The sequence below is a fragment of the Manacus vitellinus genome, unplaced genomic scaffold (genome assembly GCF_001715985.3).
Source record: "Manacus vitellinus isolate BGI_N305 unplaced genomic scaffold, ASM171598v3 scaffold_2_pilon, whole genome shotgun sequence".
NCBI lineage: Eukaryota > Metazoa > Chordata > Aves > Passeriformes > Pipridae > Manacus > Manacus vitellinus.
Window position 1 is genome coordinate 48,420,163 of NW_021940208.1, and position 14,756 is coordinate 48,434,918.

General features: G+C 39.6%; 1 protein-coding gene across 3 annotated transcripts in view; it reads right to left on the reverse strand.

Moving 5' to 3' along the window:
- Positions 1 to 1,694: 1,694 nt before the first annotated feature.
- The window catches only part of TMTC4 (transmembrane O-mannosyltransferase targeting cadherins 4), a 55,979-nt gene continuing 42,917 nt past the window's right edge, over positions 1,695 to 14,756 (reverse strand). For 2 of the 3 annotated variants that reach the window (XM_018071262.2, XM_008931419.3), the window contains 3 exons: positions 14,511 to 14,623; positions 7,361 to 7,430; positions 1,695 to 6,842 (listed from right to left, as the gene is read on the reverse strand). In XM_018071262.2, coding sequence (XP_017926751.1) covers positions 6,691 to 6,842; positions 7,361 to 7,430; positions 14,511 to 14,623 — 335 coding nt within the window. In that variant the 3' untranslated portion in view covers positions 1,695 to 6,690. The remainder of the gene's footprint in view (positions 6,843 to 7,360; positions 7,431 to 14,510; positions 14,624 to 14,756) is intronic. The other variant, XM_018071263.1, reaches the window with a different exon arrangement.

A 14,756-nucleotide genomic window follows, 5' to 3' on the forward strand; every position in this document is an offset into this window, starting at 1 on the left:
CCCGGCGCTCCCGGGAAGAGCCGCTCCCAAAACCCGGTGCCGGGGCCTCGCCTCCTGGAGGCCGTAACAAACGTGTGTCAGGCAATACAACCACAGCTAGTCAGTCTGGCTCTTGGGGAGCTTTAAAAACCGCGTTATTATTTTACAGACGCTGTTGACTACTCAACAAGAAGGGGTTTTGGCTGCAGAGACTGGTCTTGAGCCTGAAGCAGGAGTTTTAAACTTGGAGAGTGCCAAGTGCCTTTTTGTTTACCGCCTTTGCTGGCAGCTTCCAGGTCCCAGCGGAGGACTCCCTCAAGCTGGCTCTGTAGGGATTGGTCCGCTCTTTAGCAAAGTACGTGAAGGCTCCACACAGTAAAATCACTGTAAGAAAATGAATGCACTGGTAAGAGGAATAAGAGCGAGATACCCTTATGCACTGACACAGAAACGATTCAGTACTTGTTCACCAGTGCTGCAGAAACAGACCTGGGGGTCCAGGTCAACAGAAGTTGAATTATGAGTCAGCAGTGCCCTGGCAGCCAGGAGGGCTAACTGTGTCTTGGGGGGCATCAGGCAAAGCATCGACAGCCGGTTGAGGGAGGTCATTGTCCTGCTCTGGTCTGCACTGGGGTGGCCTCACCTCGAGTCCTGGGTACACCATAACATAAGAAAGATATAAAGCTATTAGCATCCAAAGGGGGGCTACAAAGATGGTGAAGGATCTACAGGGGAAGCCATACCAGGAGCAGCTTAAGTCACTTGGTTTGTTCAGCCTGGAGGAGACAGGGGAGATCTCAAAGCAGTCTTTGGCTATTAGAAAAACAAATTATTTGTTGGTAGAATTGCCTCGTGAAAAGTTTAGGGCTTGACATACTTCAGTGATCTCAGACCTAGGGGGAGTTTAACAAAGCTTAGGTAGAAGGCTGCACCACTGATAGTGGACACAAAGAATGCAGAATCTACAGGCCACAAAAACATCTGGCAGAACTCCCAAGATAAGGAAGAAACTGATAAACCCAACTCAGCAACTGTGCTGAAATCAGCTCCAGCTGGGTAAAGGTAATTCCAGCAGGGGGGTTTTTGTGACCACCGACTAAAGAAACCTGCCCCAAAAGGAAAGACTCAGCATGTGGAATAATTAGCATGAGAAGTGAGAGAATCATTAACCAATAGAAGGTAGAATACTAATTAGTATGAGAACTATATAACTTGTAGTCAGTGAACACTTTGTTTGCTAAAATGTATAAATAGTAAAAGGTTTTGATAGATGGTGTGCTTGATTTGTGGAATACCACCTAGCACCCGGGCTTGTGCAACTCTGAAATAAATAATCAATGTCTCCCTTGACTGTGCAATTACTGGCTTGCTGCACACCAGGTAACGAATCTCATTTTGGTGGTCAACAAGATTGCTCAGCATTTGAGGCAGAAGCTCTTGCTTTTTCCCTATATTTTATTGTTTTAAAGCTTGAATTAATGAGTTATGTATTCTATCGCTTTTTTAAAGTGCTTCTTTTTGTTGTTTAGGCACACACATTCAACATCAATACAATCACGCTGAATCAAGATTTTGAACTAGTACTCCAAGAGAACATCTTCCCATATGTCCCAGTGCCAGTCTACTAGGCCCATCAGATTTTCTTCCTAGCTTTCAGCAGAACCCTGAATCAAAAACTTACTACAAAAATAAACACCACTGTCACAATTAAAATCTATCCAAAAAAAAGATAGCAAAATGCAGATTTATTTCATGGCTTAATTACAAATGTATTTACTTCTTGCTCAGCTGAAAATAAATTGGAACATACCATTGCCAATCTGAATGATTAACACTACATAAAAAAAGTTCAGCTCAGAAATCACAAGCTACACAGTACCTGTAGAGATTTTTTCCTAACAAAAAAAATTTGTTTAAAAAAACCCTGAACCACTTGACATGTATCATTACTGACACACACTGAACACCCATGCCACAACACTGCAGTGCAGCATTCTAATACAAAGGTCATCCGTCCTCCAGTGCTTGACAGCCCGTGCAGCTGTGCACATCCTCTTCCTTGGAGTGGCTATACGGTCCTTTTTCCTTAAAGCACAGAGTCCAAGTTGCTGTGTTTATAACATTACACCTATGTACAACCACTTCACATTATCACGCAGTCCAGTACAGAGTCTGAAGTGCCCATTATTAGTGGCACTTCTGCTTATGGTGGTACATGACAGAAGTTTGGCTCCCTTGGTGTTGACATTGCAGAAATCCAACCATGTGATCTCACTTTTGATTCTAGTAAATTTTAGTGTTTTTGAGTTAAATGTGCCCTCATAAACGCATATTTGATAGAGACATACCAAGAGCTGTGGAAGCGCTACTCAGTGAAAGGGCCAAGCCAAGAAACACTTGGGAATCTACATGTAATGACAGGTATGTAAATGTACCAATGCTCACATGAAATAGGGAACAGAGGCAGGAACCAGCAAATAAATATCAAGATATTGAAATTAAAAAACCTCACCATACTGAAACGGGCTATGCTATTGCATTTAACATTCTAACAGCTACAGCTTGAAATAGCAACTTCAATTTAAGAAAAAAAATCTCACCTTTGCAAATTTACAGTTGCTTTAGATTGCTTTTTAGAGCGAAGGATGCCAAAAGTCCTTTCAATAAGAAGTTGTTACCATTTATTACAGGAACATAAACAAGATAGAAACAAATCAAACTTGACCTGAATGTTGTTTTCATACACAAAGAATGAAAGATGCTTTATCAGTCATGTAAATTTATCAAAGTCATCCTAATTTGTTTTATCCCATTCCCTCATCGAGCTACTATAACTCTCCAGCTCTCAAGGCAAGTACCTGCCAGTTTGCTTCAATGCCAGTCTTTTAACATTCTTGGGGCCAATAATGTATGAGAATGCTAGAGGTGTATGGGACCAGATTACTTCAACTGAAAGCATCAAGGGAGATTTTCTTCATGTATATGAGCTGATCACCTTAGTTACCCTTTGAAGTTAGTGAAGATGAGTACCTGGTTCAAGTATATGACTCCTCACATCCTAAAGGTGCTTCCTTTAGAAGATGAATCATAGTTCACATTACCTGTTCCCCCTCCAGTGACTATACAGAGAAACTAGGATGAATAGCTTAGATGCAGGTATCTCAAATATGAAGTTCCCAGTGAATAGGCCCAATATTTTTAAGAAACCATTCAAAAGTATTAAAGATTTTTATTTCTCAGTGCCCATAAACACACACACACTCCACATCTCTAAAGTTTAAATACTAAGTATGACATTAAATAACAGGAAACTTCATGTACATGGCATTGGTCTAGACATGAGAGAAACATACAATTTGGGAACTCGGCTAGAAGTTTTTGGTGAAAAGAGACTCCCATCCATAGCAATCATTGTGACTATTTTTCAGACTCCATTCTGTGCACTGAGTCGTTCTGTATTTCTTTCCTCAGAACTGTATTTGAACAAGCAATCTTTCAAAACGAAAAAGAAGAAAAAAGTAACCAGGCTTCTTAATTTCCCTAGGGAATCAAGCAGGCCAGCTGATAAGGAAACTTTAATCTTCTGTAATTAGCAATGGGAAAAAATCCAGCTAGAAAGACAGACAATGTTTGTAACAACAGTTATGTACAAACCCAATTTTTCTTCACCTTTCTCTCTTCAGGGTTGAGTGTTCTGCACTATTCCAGGAGTCAGTTATGAGGTATGAAAAACCAAGCAAAAGGTTAGCATTATAACCATTTTAATAAACCCCACTGTATTATTTGCACTTTCAAAATATTTCTGAAAATAAAGTAAAAAAATATTTAGTATTCTTGAAAGTCTTAAGGAAATTTTAATTAGAAAAGCAGTCATCTTTGTGGCTTCTTCTGAACACAATTCTGCCTCAACATTACACTCAGATGTAAGGGTATCCTTCTTATTACCATCATACAAGTAATCAATTGCATTTCTATAGAACTGAAAATTATATAAAACAAGTAAACCCTCACAAAAATATATACAACTAGCCAGAAAGCTAATCAAGAAGAAATCATATTGTCTGTACTGAAAAATAAAACCCATTTTCAAATACTAACAAAACATCCAATTTGTTTGTCTGTCTCTTCCATCTAAAACCCTTGAGTAAAAGGACAAACTGACTTCCACAGAGGAATTTCTACAACAGCTTTGTTTTGTAATGACCTAGAAAGAATTCATACCCCATACATAATATTGATCTACTGGATTTTTGCAAAGCTAATATGGAAAGCAACAGGGAAAACTACACATGTGGATTTTATGATGAGAATAATAATTTAAGCTCAGGATGTATTTTTCCAAATATACAGAAAAAACCTGATTATATTAAACACATTTGTCTTCAGCTATAAATTAGCTCACCCAGCCAGACCCTAACTCTTTAATTCCTCATGATCAAAGAAGCTACATGTTCTCAATATCAATGAAAAGTGGGCTATGTATGGAAAGCCTTAAAAGCCTGCCGTTTGTACTGAACAGTGTACCTATTTCAGCACCTTTCAGATACAAAAGTTGGCACTGGCTAAACTATGGTGGTCATCAGAAGATGACTAGCCATACTGGTGCAGTGTTCTGCTTACCAGATGCTTACCAAAGAGCATGTTTATATCCTGCAAATATATTCAGAAACCACTTTCTGAAAATTCTGTCTAGAAACCAGAAGAAATGGAAACAATTGTATCAACTTACTACCCTATATGAACTAATTAGTCCTGCTGAGAAACAGGCTGTATTTGCAGGAGAGGAACACACATGCATGCCTCTGGTATCTCGACCAAAACCAGTACAGCAGCATACTATATAACATAGCCAGATTAGTTCATTCAAAGCCAAATTTGTGGACAGCACTCCACTGCAACAGCCTTGCTGGCTAGATTTACAGCTAGTCTGGCAAAAATATTACGTTAAAGTAGCTGCACAGCTTGTAGTACCTGAACTAGCTTTGCCAGAGGATGCTTTGGTAGCTCTGCAGTATTGCAATGTGCTCTGTAGACACACTTAGTTATTGAATCAACTGTCATTACCAAGCAAATTTATAATGTAAAAGCAGCCTATTGTAGGTTCAAATCATATTATAGATGTAGAATGGTTATATGGTGGTCAGATGAGAAGGTCACACAGCATCCTGCCCTATGGCAGGAACTTATCAGAGACTTTAAATAGTTCCACACATAGATGAGTTGTGTATGGAGAACATTACACAATCTCCTATACAATAATCGTTGGACTAATTAGGAAAGCTGCAAATACTGCACTGATCAATTTCTTCCAGGGGACATCGTTGGAAAGAATAAAGGAATATAAAAAGAGAGGGAAAGTTCCTTAGTTTTCAAAATTAATAGCAAACTTTCAATCTTAAACAAAAAAACCAACCCATCTCAACACAACCCCCCCAAAACAAACAAACAAACAAACAAACCAACAACCCCCAAAAAACAACCACCACAAATACACAGACATGTGACTACTTCCTGAAGCAGGAATGTAAATATTAGCACATGACAAACAACTCTGGACAGCCAGAGTTCAAACATGTATTAAAGCATAGCCCCTTTTGAGAGGTAACATGGTATCAACATATACCATTTCTGAATAATCTCACATTGATGTGCTCAGTTTATGCATTACCAGCTATGCTTATTTATCTGCCCCTTCGGCAAACACAGAAGCCATGGGAGACAAAGGTGAGCCACCTTCCTTCCAGGTAACAGATCAACAGCCAAGGTCAGATCTTCTGCACAGGTGCTTTGTCACAGAAATTACCTCTTTATTCGCCAGCAGTACAGGAGCTGCAAGGTGTAATGTCCTTAACCAGAAAGCACTGAAATGCCTAAGAACATGGCAATTAAGCTCCTGCAGACACTATATACTGTATTTAGACCACTGACCTGCCACGGGAGCTAAAGCAATTCTGACCTGTTGCCCATGTTGTCTATACTAGATGAGGCTGCCTGCAGGAACAGAAACTCTAGCTGATTCCTGTGTTGCCTCACACTTCATTTCTCTTTGCTGCTTGCTAAAATCTCCATCTTAATCTAAGAGTATTTTCTACACTCAAGCATACCTCAGCAGTACACTGGCTGACAGATATTTATGGTCAAATCTTTGCCCTTATTTACTCCTGTACAAATCCAACACTTCACAGGCTTGAGACACAAACAAACATAAGGGCATGTAACCAAAATTATATGAGTAGACTGATGTGATGGAGAGAATCCTTTTTTCACTGGCTCTGCAGGACTGGCAGTAGAAGGCAGTAATAAAACTAGACAGATATTCTTTATACTTGAAAAGATCAGGATTTAAACAGGAAATTGCACTTTTAAGTATCACTTTCAGAAATAAAACCACCTTCTGCTATTCATCCTTCTACTGAAGTGTCACATGAAGATATCAAATGACAAGTGTATGCTGTGAAATTCCATCTGCATTGCTTTCATATACTTATAAAAATGTTCTAATGGACTTTAAAAGCAGTTCAAGAGTAAAAATAAAATGATCCCCCAAGCTGAAATGTTAGGATCTGTAGGAGGGCGAAACTGGACATTCAAGTGTGTGGTGCTGGTGGTGTTATCATTTTTGAGAAATAATGACTGAATCCTGTACATGGTCAAAAGCAGCCATGTAACATTAGTCGTAAACAGCATGCACGGACAACCTGGAAAGGAACATCAGGCACCGCCTTTCTTTTGCAACTGCTCCAGTTTTCTTCTTAAGAGGTTGTAGTTTTCCTTGGTTCCAGGTGCCATAGGATCAAGCTTCAGAGAGACTTCATAGTGCTTCTTTGCTAAGTCAAGATTTCCCCAGCGATGATAAAGCACAGCTGGAACATCAAGGGGGAATTTCATTAGCAATATTGTTGAATAACGTGGAATCTTGCAAACCACTTTGAAAATGACATTGAAGTATTTATTTCCAGTTAAGGGTCTGTCACTGGTTGGTGGCACAGTAGCTGCTTGTTCTGTTGCCAAATGTAAGACCAAAGCCTGGGAGCAGAACTGGCATGGGAACGATGAAGGAATGAATTACAATGCAGCCATAAATGGCAGCTCTTATCTGGTGAGCTCATTGCAGGTTACAAGCATAGCATAAATGAACCAATTTGGAGATACTGAAGTGCAGCTACCTCTGGGCTGGACTTTGCAGCCCTCTTGATTTGTCAAATCATGTGACAGCTTTTCTGGATTAGTGCCCTGTTCTTCTGGCTGGCAGTTCTTCTAGAAAGTAAAATAGAAATCTGCCCAGCAGGAAGAAGGCTCGAAAGATTGCTTTTTCTTTTTAAACACAATGAATATGAAGCAAATAAACAATACAGCTGATAAGAGTTAGAAAGGCTCTTACCCAAATTACCGTGATAACTGGCAGCATTTGGATTGGCTTTAATTGCCTTGAGGAACAAAGCTTCAGATTCCTGAATAATTTAAAATAATAGTCAACAAGACAGTCTACTCTCATTGTATATAAAATAATGTCAAATTTACCCTTGATTGTAAGTAAAAACCCTCCGAAACTATATCATACAGATATGATACCATCATATAAATATTCTGAGCCTTCATGATCCTGTAGCTCAGGTGGCTACAGCCTCCTGAAAACATTAATAATGCTACAAATAAGTGCCATGCTTTCATAGGCTGCTATTATTTTAGCAGAAAATTATTAGGCACTAGTAAAGTTTGCAAAACTGTTTACTTATTCTTTTTTTTATAGTTACTATATTTTCAAACATTACCTGCTGAAGTTTTCCCTTCTTATGCAATCAAGTTAAGGACAGTATAATTTGGATCTGAGCAAACTGCTTTTAGACACATTTCCTTTAAAAATAATTTTAGTATTAAAAATAGTGGCATTCCAGTAGATTCTTTTCAAGCAGATATTTCAGCATGGTTCCCAATGAAGAGTAGCTGAGTCCTTGTTACTTAAAAAATCCTTCAAATATGCTTCACATTTCTTCACCAGTTATCTTTTCCATATTCCCACTTACAGTGTGTACTCTTAAGACTCTTGATATCTGAGTACTTAGATAACCTGAGCTCCCTCAGAAAGTATTCAGAAAATAATTTACCACTAAACTAATTCTGTAATTAAAACCATTTTATTTTCCCAAACTAGCTGCTAATATAGATACTTTTTTCCCAGAGCATATTTCCTGTAGAGGTTTAAAAAGTTACACTCCCCCAATCCAAATGGAGCATATTTACTCACTTACATGCAAGTTTAGATATTTGAGAGCAAATTTTACAAAGATTTCTATGCTGTGCTGAGCTTTAGGGGAAGTTGTTCATTCAGTTTTAACGCAAATGACCTGAAGATAAAATTACCTCAATGCCATAGGCTTCTGTCTGAATGCACATACTTGTTAGTCTGAGGCATGTGAGAACAATAACCTGGAGAAAAATTCTTTCTTTTGTGCTAAGCTTTTAGTACTTAAAATAACACAGGCTCTACTGAAGAAGAAAACCTGTCATCCAGATTTCTGGTTCCACCATCTTCTCATGTGAAGCATGAAGTAAGTCTCTAGAGTTCCCCTTCAGGGAAAAAGATATTTCTGATGTCAAGATTGAGTCACTCAACTCTGAGTGACTTAAGAGCTTTCCCATATGTCCAAATTCAAACCTAGACAACATGGTCCTTTCAAAGCATTGCTGAGCATAGCTGAGCTGCCACTCTCAAGCCAAGAGAGACTCATGCAGAAAGTGCCTTCATCTTCTCAGGTCAAGGAAATTACAAACCACAGCATTCTCAGCGCTAGTCCAGTGGAGGGCTACAAAGATGATTAAGGGACTAGAGCATCTCTCTTATGAGGAAAGGCTGAGGGAGCTGGGCCTGTTCGGTCTGAAAAGAGATGACTGACAGGGAACCTCATCAGTGTCTATAAGTATCTGAAGGGAGGGTGCCAAGAGGACGGAACCAGGCTCTTCCCAGTGGCCAAGCAATAGGACAAGAGGCAACAGGCAGAAACTGATACACAGGAAGTTCTACCTGAACATGAAGAAGAACTTCCTTCTGTGAGGATGACTGAGCACTGGAACAGGATGCCAGAGAGGCTGTGGAGTCTTCTTCCCTGGAGATATTCAACACCTGCCTGGACGCAATCCTGTGCAACCTGCTCCAGGTTAATGTGCTCTAGCAGGGGGGTTGGATGAGATGATCTCCAGAGGTCTTTTCAAAACCAACCATTCTGTGATCGATTCTGTTTCAGGAGAAGGAATACTTAGATAGGAGTTATCAAGGGAACCCGATGTCTGGAAATTTAGAGGGTATATAATTCCATAGTGCAAGTTTCAGCATTGCTTTCCTATGGCATAAGCAATTGCTCCAGCACTGTCATACCCAGACAGTTGCTGGTATGCTCTGGTCTCTTTGAAACTCATACTATTTAGTGACTTCATTAATGTTTTGGATGATGGGACTGAATGCACTTTCAAAACTTTATAAATAGCACCTAAGAGGAGGGAGTGATAAATACACTGGAGGGGAGAGCTGCTATTTTGATGGACCTGGGCAGGACAGAGAAACGGACTAGCAGGAATCAGAGAATGGCTGAGGCTGGAATGGACCTTTGGTGGTCATCTGATCCAACCTCTCTGCTCCAGCAGAACCAGCTGCTGAGGACCATCTCCAGGCAGCATCCCCAGTGATGGAGACTCCACAGCCTCTCTGGGTAACCTGTGCCTGTGTTTGGTCACAGTAAAAAAGCACTTCCTGATGTTCAGAGGGAACATACTGTGTTTTCTTTGGGCCCATTGCTTTTTGTCCTGTCACAGAGCACCACTGAAAAGAACCTGGCTCCATCTAGTTTTGTCCACCCTTCAAGTATGTACATTGAGATCCTCCCCCTGAGGCTTCTCTTCTCCAGGCTCAACCTTCCCCCATAGGAAAGATGTTCCAGTGTCTTCATCATCTTTGTGGCCCTCTGCTGAACTCTCTGGGAACTGGACACAGGACTTCAGGTGTAACCTCACCAGTGGAGAGGAAGGATCACCTCCTTCAGCCTGTTGGCAAAAGGCAGTACTCCTAAGACAACCCAGGATATCACTAGCCTTCTTTGAACATGAGCCAGCAGTGTGTCTTTGCAGCAAACTGGTGTCCACCAGGATCCTCAGATGCTTTCCTGCCAAATCAGCCACTCCTCCCAGTTTGGTGTCATCAGCGAAGGTGCTGATGGTGCCCTCTGCCTCATCATCCAAGTCATTAATGAAGATGTTGAACAGGATTGGACTGCTGAAATATCATAAAGTTCAGCAAGAATGCAAAGTTCCACATCTGGGATGGGATAATCCCATGCAAAAGTACAGCCTGAGAAACAACTGTCTAGGAAACAGCTCTATAGAAATGGATCTGGTGGGCCTGGTAGACAGTAAAAAGAATAAAAGCCATCAGTGTACCCTCAAAAGATGACCAACCACATCCTGTGCTGTATCAAGTACAGCCAGCTGGTCCAGGGAAATAATCCTTCTCTATTAGCACTTCTGAGACCATATCTGGAGTATGTGTTCAGGTTGGGGCTCTCCATTACAAGACTCCATTACTCCATTAAAGTATGTCCATAGACATACTTCAGTGAGTCTGGCAGAGAGCCACCAAGATGGTTAGGGTCTGGAGCACAAGACATACATCAAACAGCTGAAAGAACTGAATCTCTTCAGCCTTCAGAAGAGAAGGTAAAGGGGAGACCTTAGTGCTGCCTACAACTAGTTGATCAGATAATACAGAGAAGATGAAGACAGACTCTTCTCACATGTCTGTGAGATGGGATGAGACATAATGGATGCAAGCTGGTATATGAGAAATTCCAATTAGATAAAAGGATAAAAAAAACTATTTATTTTTTTTACCATAAAGTTGGTCAAGCACTGAAAGATGCTGTCCAGAGAGGTTCTAGAATCTCTATTCACAAAGATATTCAAGATTCAACTGGAACTGGCCCTGGTTTGGGTCAGGGGTTGGACTGGATTACCTCTAAATGTCATTTCCAGGCAAAGTTATCCCATGATTTCCATGTTTCTCAGTCACTTGAGAAACATACTGAGAGTCAAAAATTTGACAAGTTGTGCAAGATAACCTCCTCTTTTCGTACAACTCTCCAATCCTAAAAATCAACAGTGGATTGGCACCTGAAAAAACGAGGTAATCGTAAGTCCTATGAAGTTATATTTTTTCCCACTGCAAATTTTAGTATTTTGGTCTAATAAGTAAATGTCTGATTTCTTCACTGGCCAAGTTAACAGCAATCAAAGTGAAAAATGTGCTGTCCAATTAATTCAGTCCTATGCCTAAAGTTGCCACCTACACAAAAGAGAAGCACCTAATGTACAGACTCACATCCTTTCACTGCTGAAGCACAATGGGACAACATGTGCAGTACCACTTCCAGAAAATTTAATGAAATAGATATTCAAGAGCTGGCTGCCATTACCATACATCTCCAACTACATGCTGAAAACATTTTTATCACCACTACTTTGCTCAGCAGTAGTAGAAGCATACTGGTTGATTAAAGGCTATTTAAGGTGCATCATATTCATATTACTGTAGATATATGGAGTAAATATACATTCAGTACACCAGTGATATTTCAAATTGCTGCATCTTGCCAAATCTTTAAGTGTTGCCAAGAAACTTTCAGGCTGCATATAGCAAAGGCTTGGGGTAACCACACTGTATTCCATCTGCTGCCAAGGCCACAAAATTGTAGTCTGGCTTTACTTCAAAATGCTGAATGTTTTCAATTTTTGCACTTTTTACAGAAAAAGCATAGATATATACATAACAAAAATACTGCATACACATTTTCAAAGAACTAAAGATAGCTTGGTTTTTCATCCAGTGAGATAAGAACAAGCATTTAAAGGAGAAGTCTAAGTTGGTATAACAGATGATAATTAAAAAACCCAAACAAAACCATTGAAACAGCTCATCCTAAATGTGCTTTTCTTTCTGAAACAATAAACCATTCATCAGTAGATACAAACAGAAATCAAAAAGGGTTGGGTTTTTGGTTGGTGATGTAGGAAATCTATCTTCTGCTGGAAAGAAACTGAAGGAGAATGTTGTGTGCTTACTGGAAGGAAATCTTTCACAACATAATAAAACCTTTTTGACTCAATGTCTTTTAAAATAAGAGATAACAAAAAATTCTCAGAACAAATCTTCCTTTACTGCAACAAAGCCAATGTAACAACTTTTATACAGACACATAACAAGTAACCTAATAAATGAAATGCCTGAGGTTATACAACACATCAGACACAGTAAGGCAGCACTCTGAAAATTACCTCCATCGCCTTGACAGTCCACCCCCCCTCCCTCCCCTCCAAGCCCATTCAATAAAAATCTTTGAAGAGCCATCCACTTCTCTGTTTTTACATGGTGAGGGGGTGGACAAGAAATCTGAATTTCCCATGCTTTTTACTGTCATTTAGCACTCTCCCACTTATAAAAACTCTTATATCTCCTCTTTATAGGCAATGCAAAAATACAGCTGCTGAGATCATAACCTTTGTGAGTCCACTTTCCAATTCCCTTAATTTGCTCTCCCTGTTTTAACACAAACCTACTACTCCATATTGAACTGTTAAAACACTGGCTCCCTGCTTTCTTCCCTGGGCTCTGCTATTCCTTTTACTTTATTCAGGATGCCGACTTGCAAGCTTAATTTTCCCCTACTATTATTTCTGCTTTGTCTCCAACACATCCTCCTGCAGCATAATGACCTTTCAGAGCTGGCAATCAAACCCACTACCTCCTTTTTTATTTTTTAAATCCACTAAGACAGACTTATCTCTCCTGCACCTGGAGAAGTTTTCTAGCTTGTTTTCAACTTCTCTTTCAACTTATTTCATTATAAATGGTCTTTATTCTATCATGCCACATACTCTTCTTGATGAATGACTACACAATCCTCTATTCTTTCACAGTCATGACTCACCAAAATAATCCTAGCAATTACCTCCTCCATAATCTCATCCCTTATATATTCTAGATGTAATTTGTATCCTTCTGGAACTTTGCTAAATTAACCTAAAATATATATTTTATAACAGTCTCAGGTGGAGAGAGGAAAGAAATCGAGTGTACAGGAAAAAACCCCAGCCAGTCTAGAGAACCAGGGTGTTTAACAGCATCACTAATGCAAACAAAAGTAAGTGCCTGGCTTTTCACAGGCCCTGGCTTCACATGTGGACAGGTCAAGATTCCACAGCTGAACAATACTGATGAAATTTAAGTGTCCACAGTAACTGGTGGAAAAATGTATCTGTTTGGAGAATCATCGAATTGTTAAAGTTGGAAAAGACCACTAAGATCATTAAGTCCAACTGTCAACCCCGCACCATCACAATGTTCACCATTAAACCATGTCCTCAAGTGCCATATCCACATGTTTTTTTGAACACCTCCAGAGGTGGTGACTCCACTACTTCCCTGGGCAGTCTGTTCCAATGTTTTACAACCCTTTTTGTGAAAAAGTTTTCCTAATATCTAATCTAAACTTCCCCTGGTGCACCTTGAGGCCATTTCCTCTTGCCCTGTCAAGTTTCACATCATAAAAATCTTCTCACTTTGTATATAACTTAGGATGTTCCTTCAGTGCTTCTAGCATTATCACTACCAAAAAGACATCAAACCCCCCAAAAGCCAAGGTTCGGTAAATGATGTTTTTCTGAGGAACACCAAAATTTTGATTATTAATTTGTCCCTATCACATATATCATATCATATCATATCATATCATATCATACACTGACTACAGAGTCAATTAAAACAACTAAATATATTAACTGTGCATGATTTATTCTCTGTCAGGTCATACAATTCCTTTTGGAAAATAAATAATTCTTATCAGTTTCATTACATTTCCTACTTGCAATTATAAGTAGCTAATGCTGAGATACCATTCACAGGCTGGTCCACGCCATCCAAGAGAAAATTCAATACATTGTTCAATGTATGGACTTTCTCTTGTAGTATTCTGGGATTATCCAGATATCTCCTCAATTCAGGATTAACAGATTTGTGTAACTCTATTTTAGATAGCGTCTGAGGCAAAGAGCCTAGAACTCTTATCAGGTAATGGTACATCTTGCTTCTTTTACATACCAAAAGGACCAGGACTAGTCTATCCCATCTAATTTGAATTCCTGAAATAAGGCCTCTAATTCAAAGCAGGCTCCCTCCCTTGGCAGTGAAGCAACACAAGACTCTAACTGCCCTCTAGTGTGCTTAAGAGCCTATTTCTCTCCACTGACCATTGACAGTAGTGTAGGGCAGCAACATTTGTAACCCGGGCATCTAAAATAAGGTGGGATAAACTTAGGCCAGAATCACACACCAGTACTGTGACAGAAATAGGCACTGAAACCTGGTTATTGAAGCAATAGCAATGGTCTCCTCAAATGGTTTCTAAAAAAAACTTAGACAGAATTTAAATAAGAAAAAACCCAACCAAACCAATCCAAAACCCTACAGTCAAAAAGCTCTAGTTACCTACCTTATATTTTTGTGATTTCCCCAGTACATTTGCCAATGAAAACATAAGGGAATGATCATTAGGTATTAATTCCAGGGCCTCTCTTCCAACTGCTTCTGCTTGAGCTAGATTGCCTGGGAGACCAGGTAGGGGAAAAAGAGAAGGCATGTTTTAACACAGCCTTATTTGTTGTTTTTCATGCTGAAGCGTGCATATTTTACAAAAAGCTGATTGCATGAGTTTTTAAAGAAAGCCAGGTATCACACA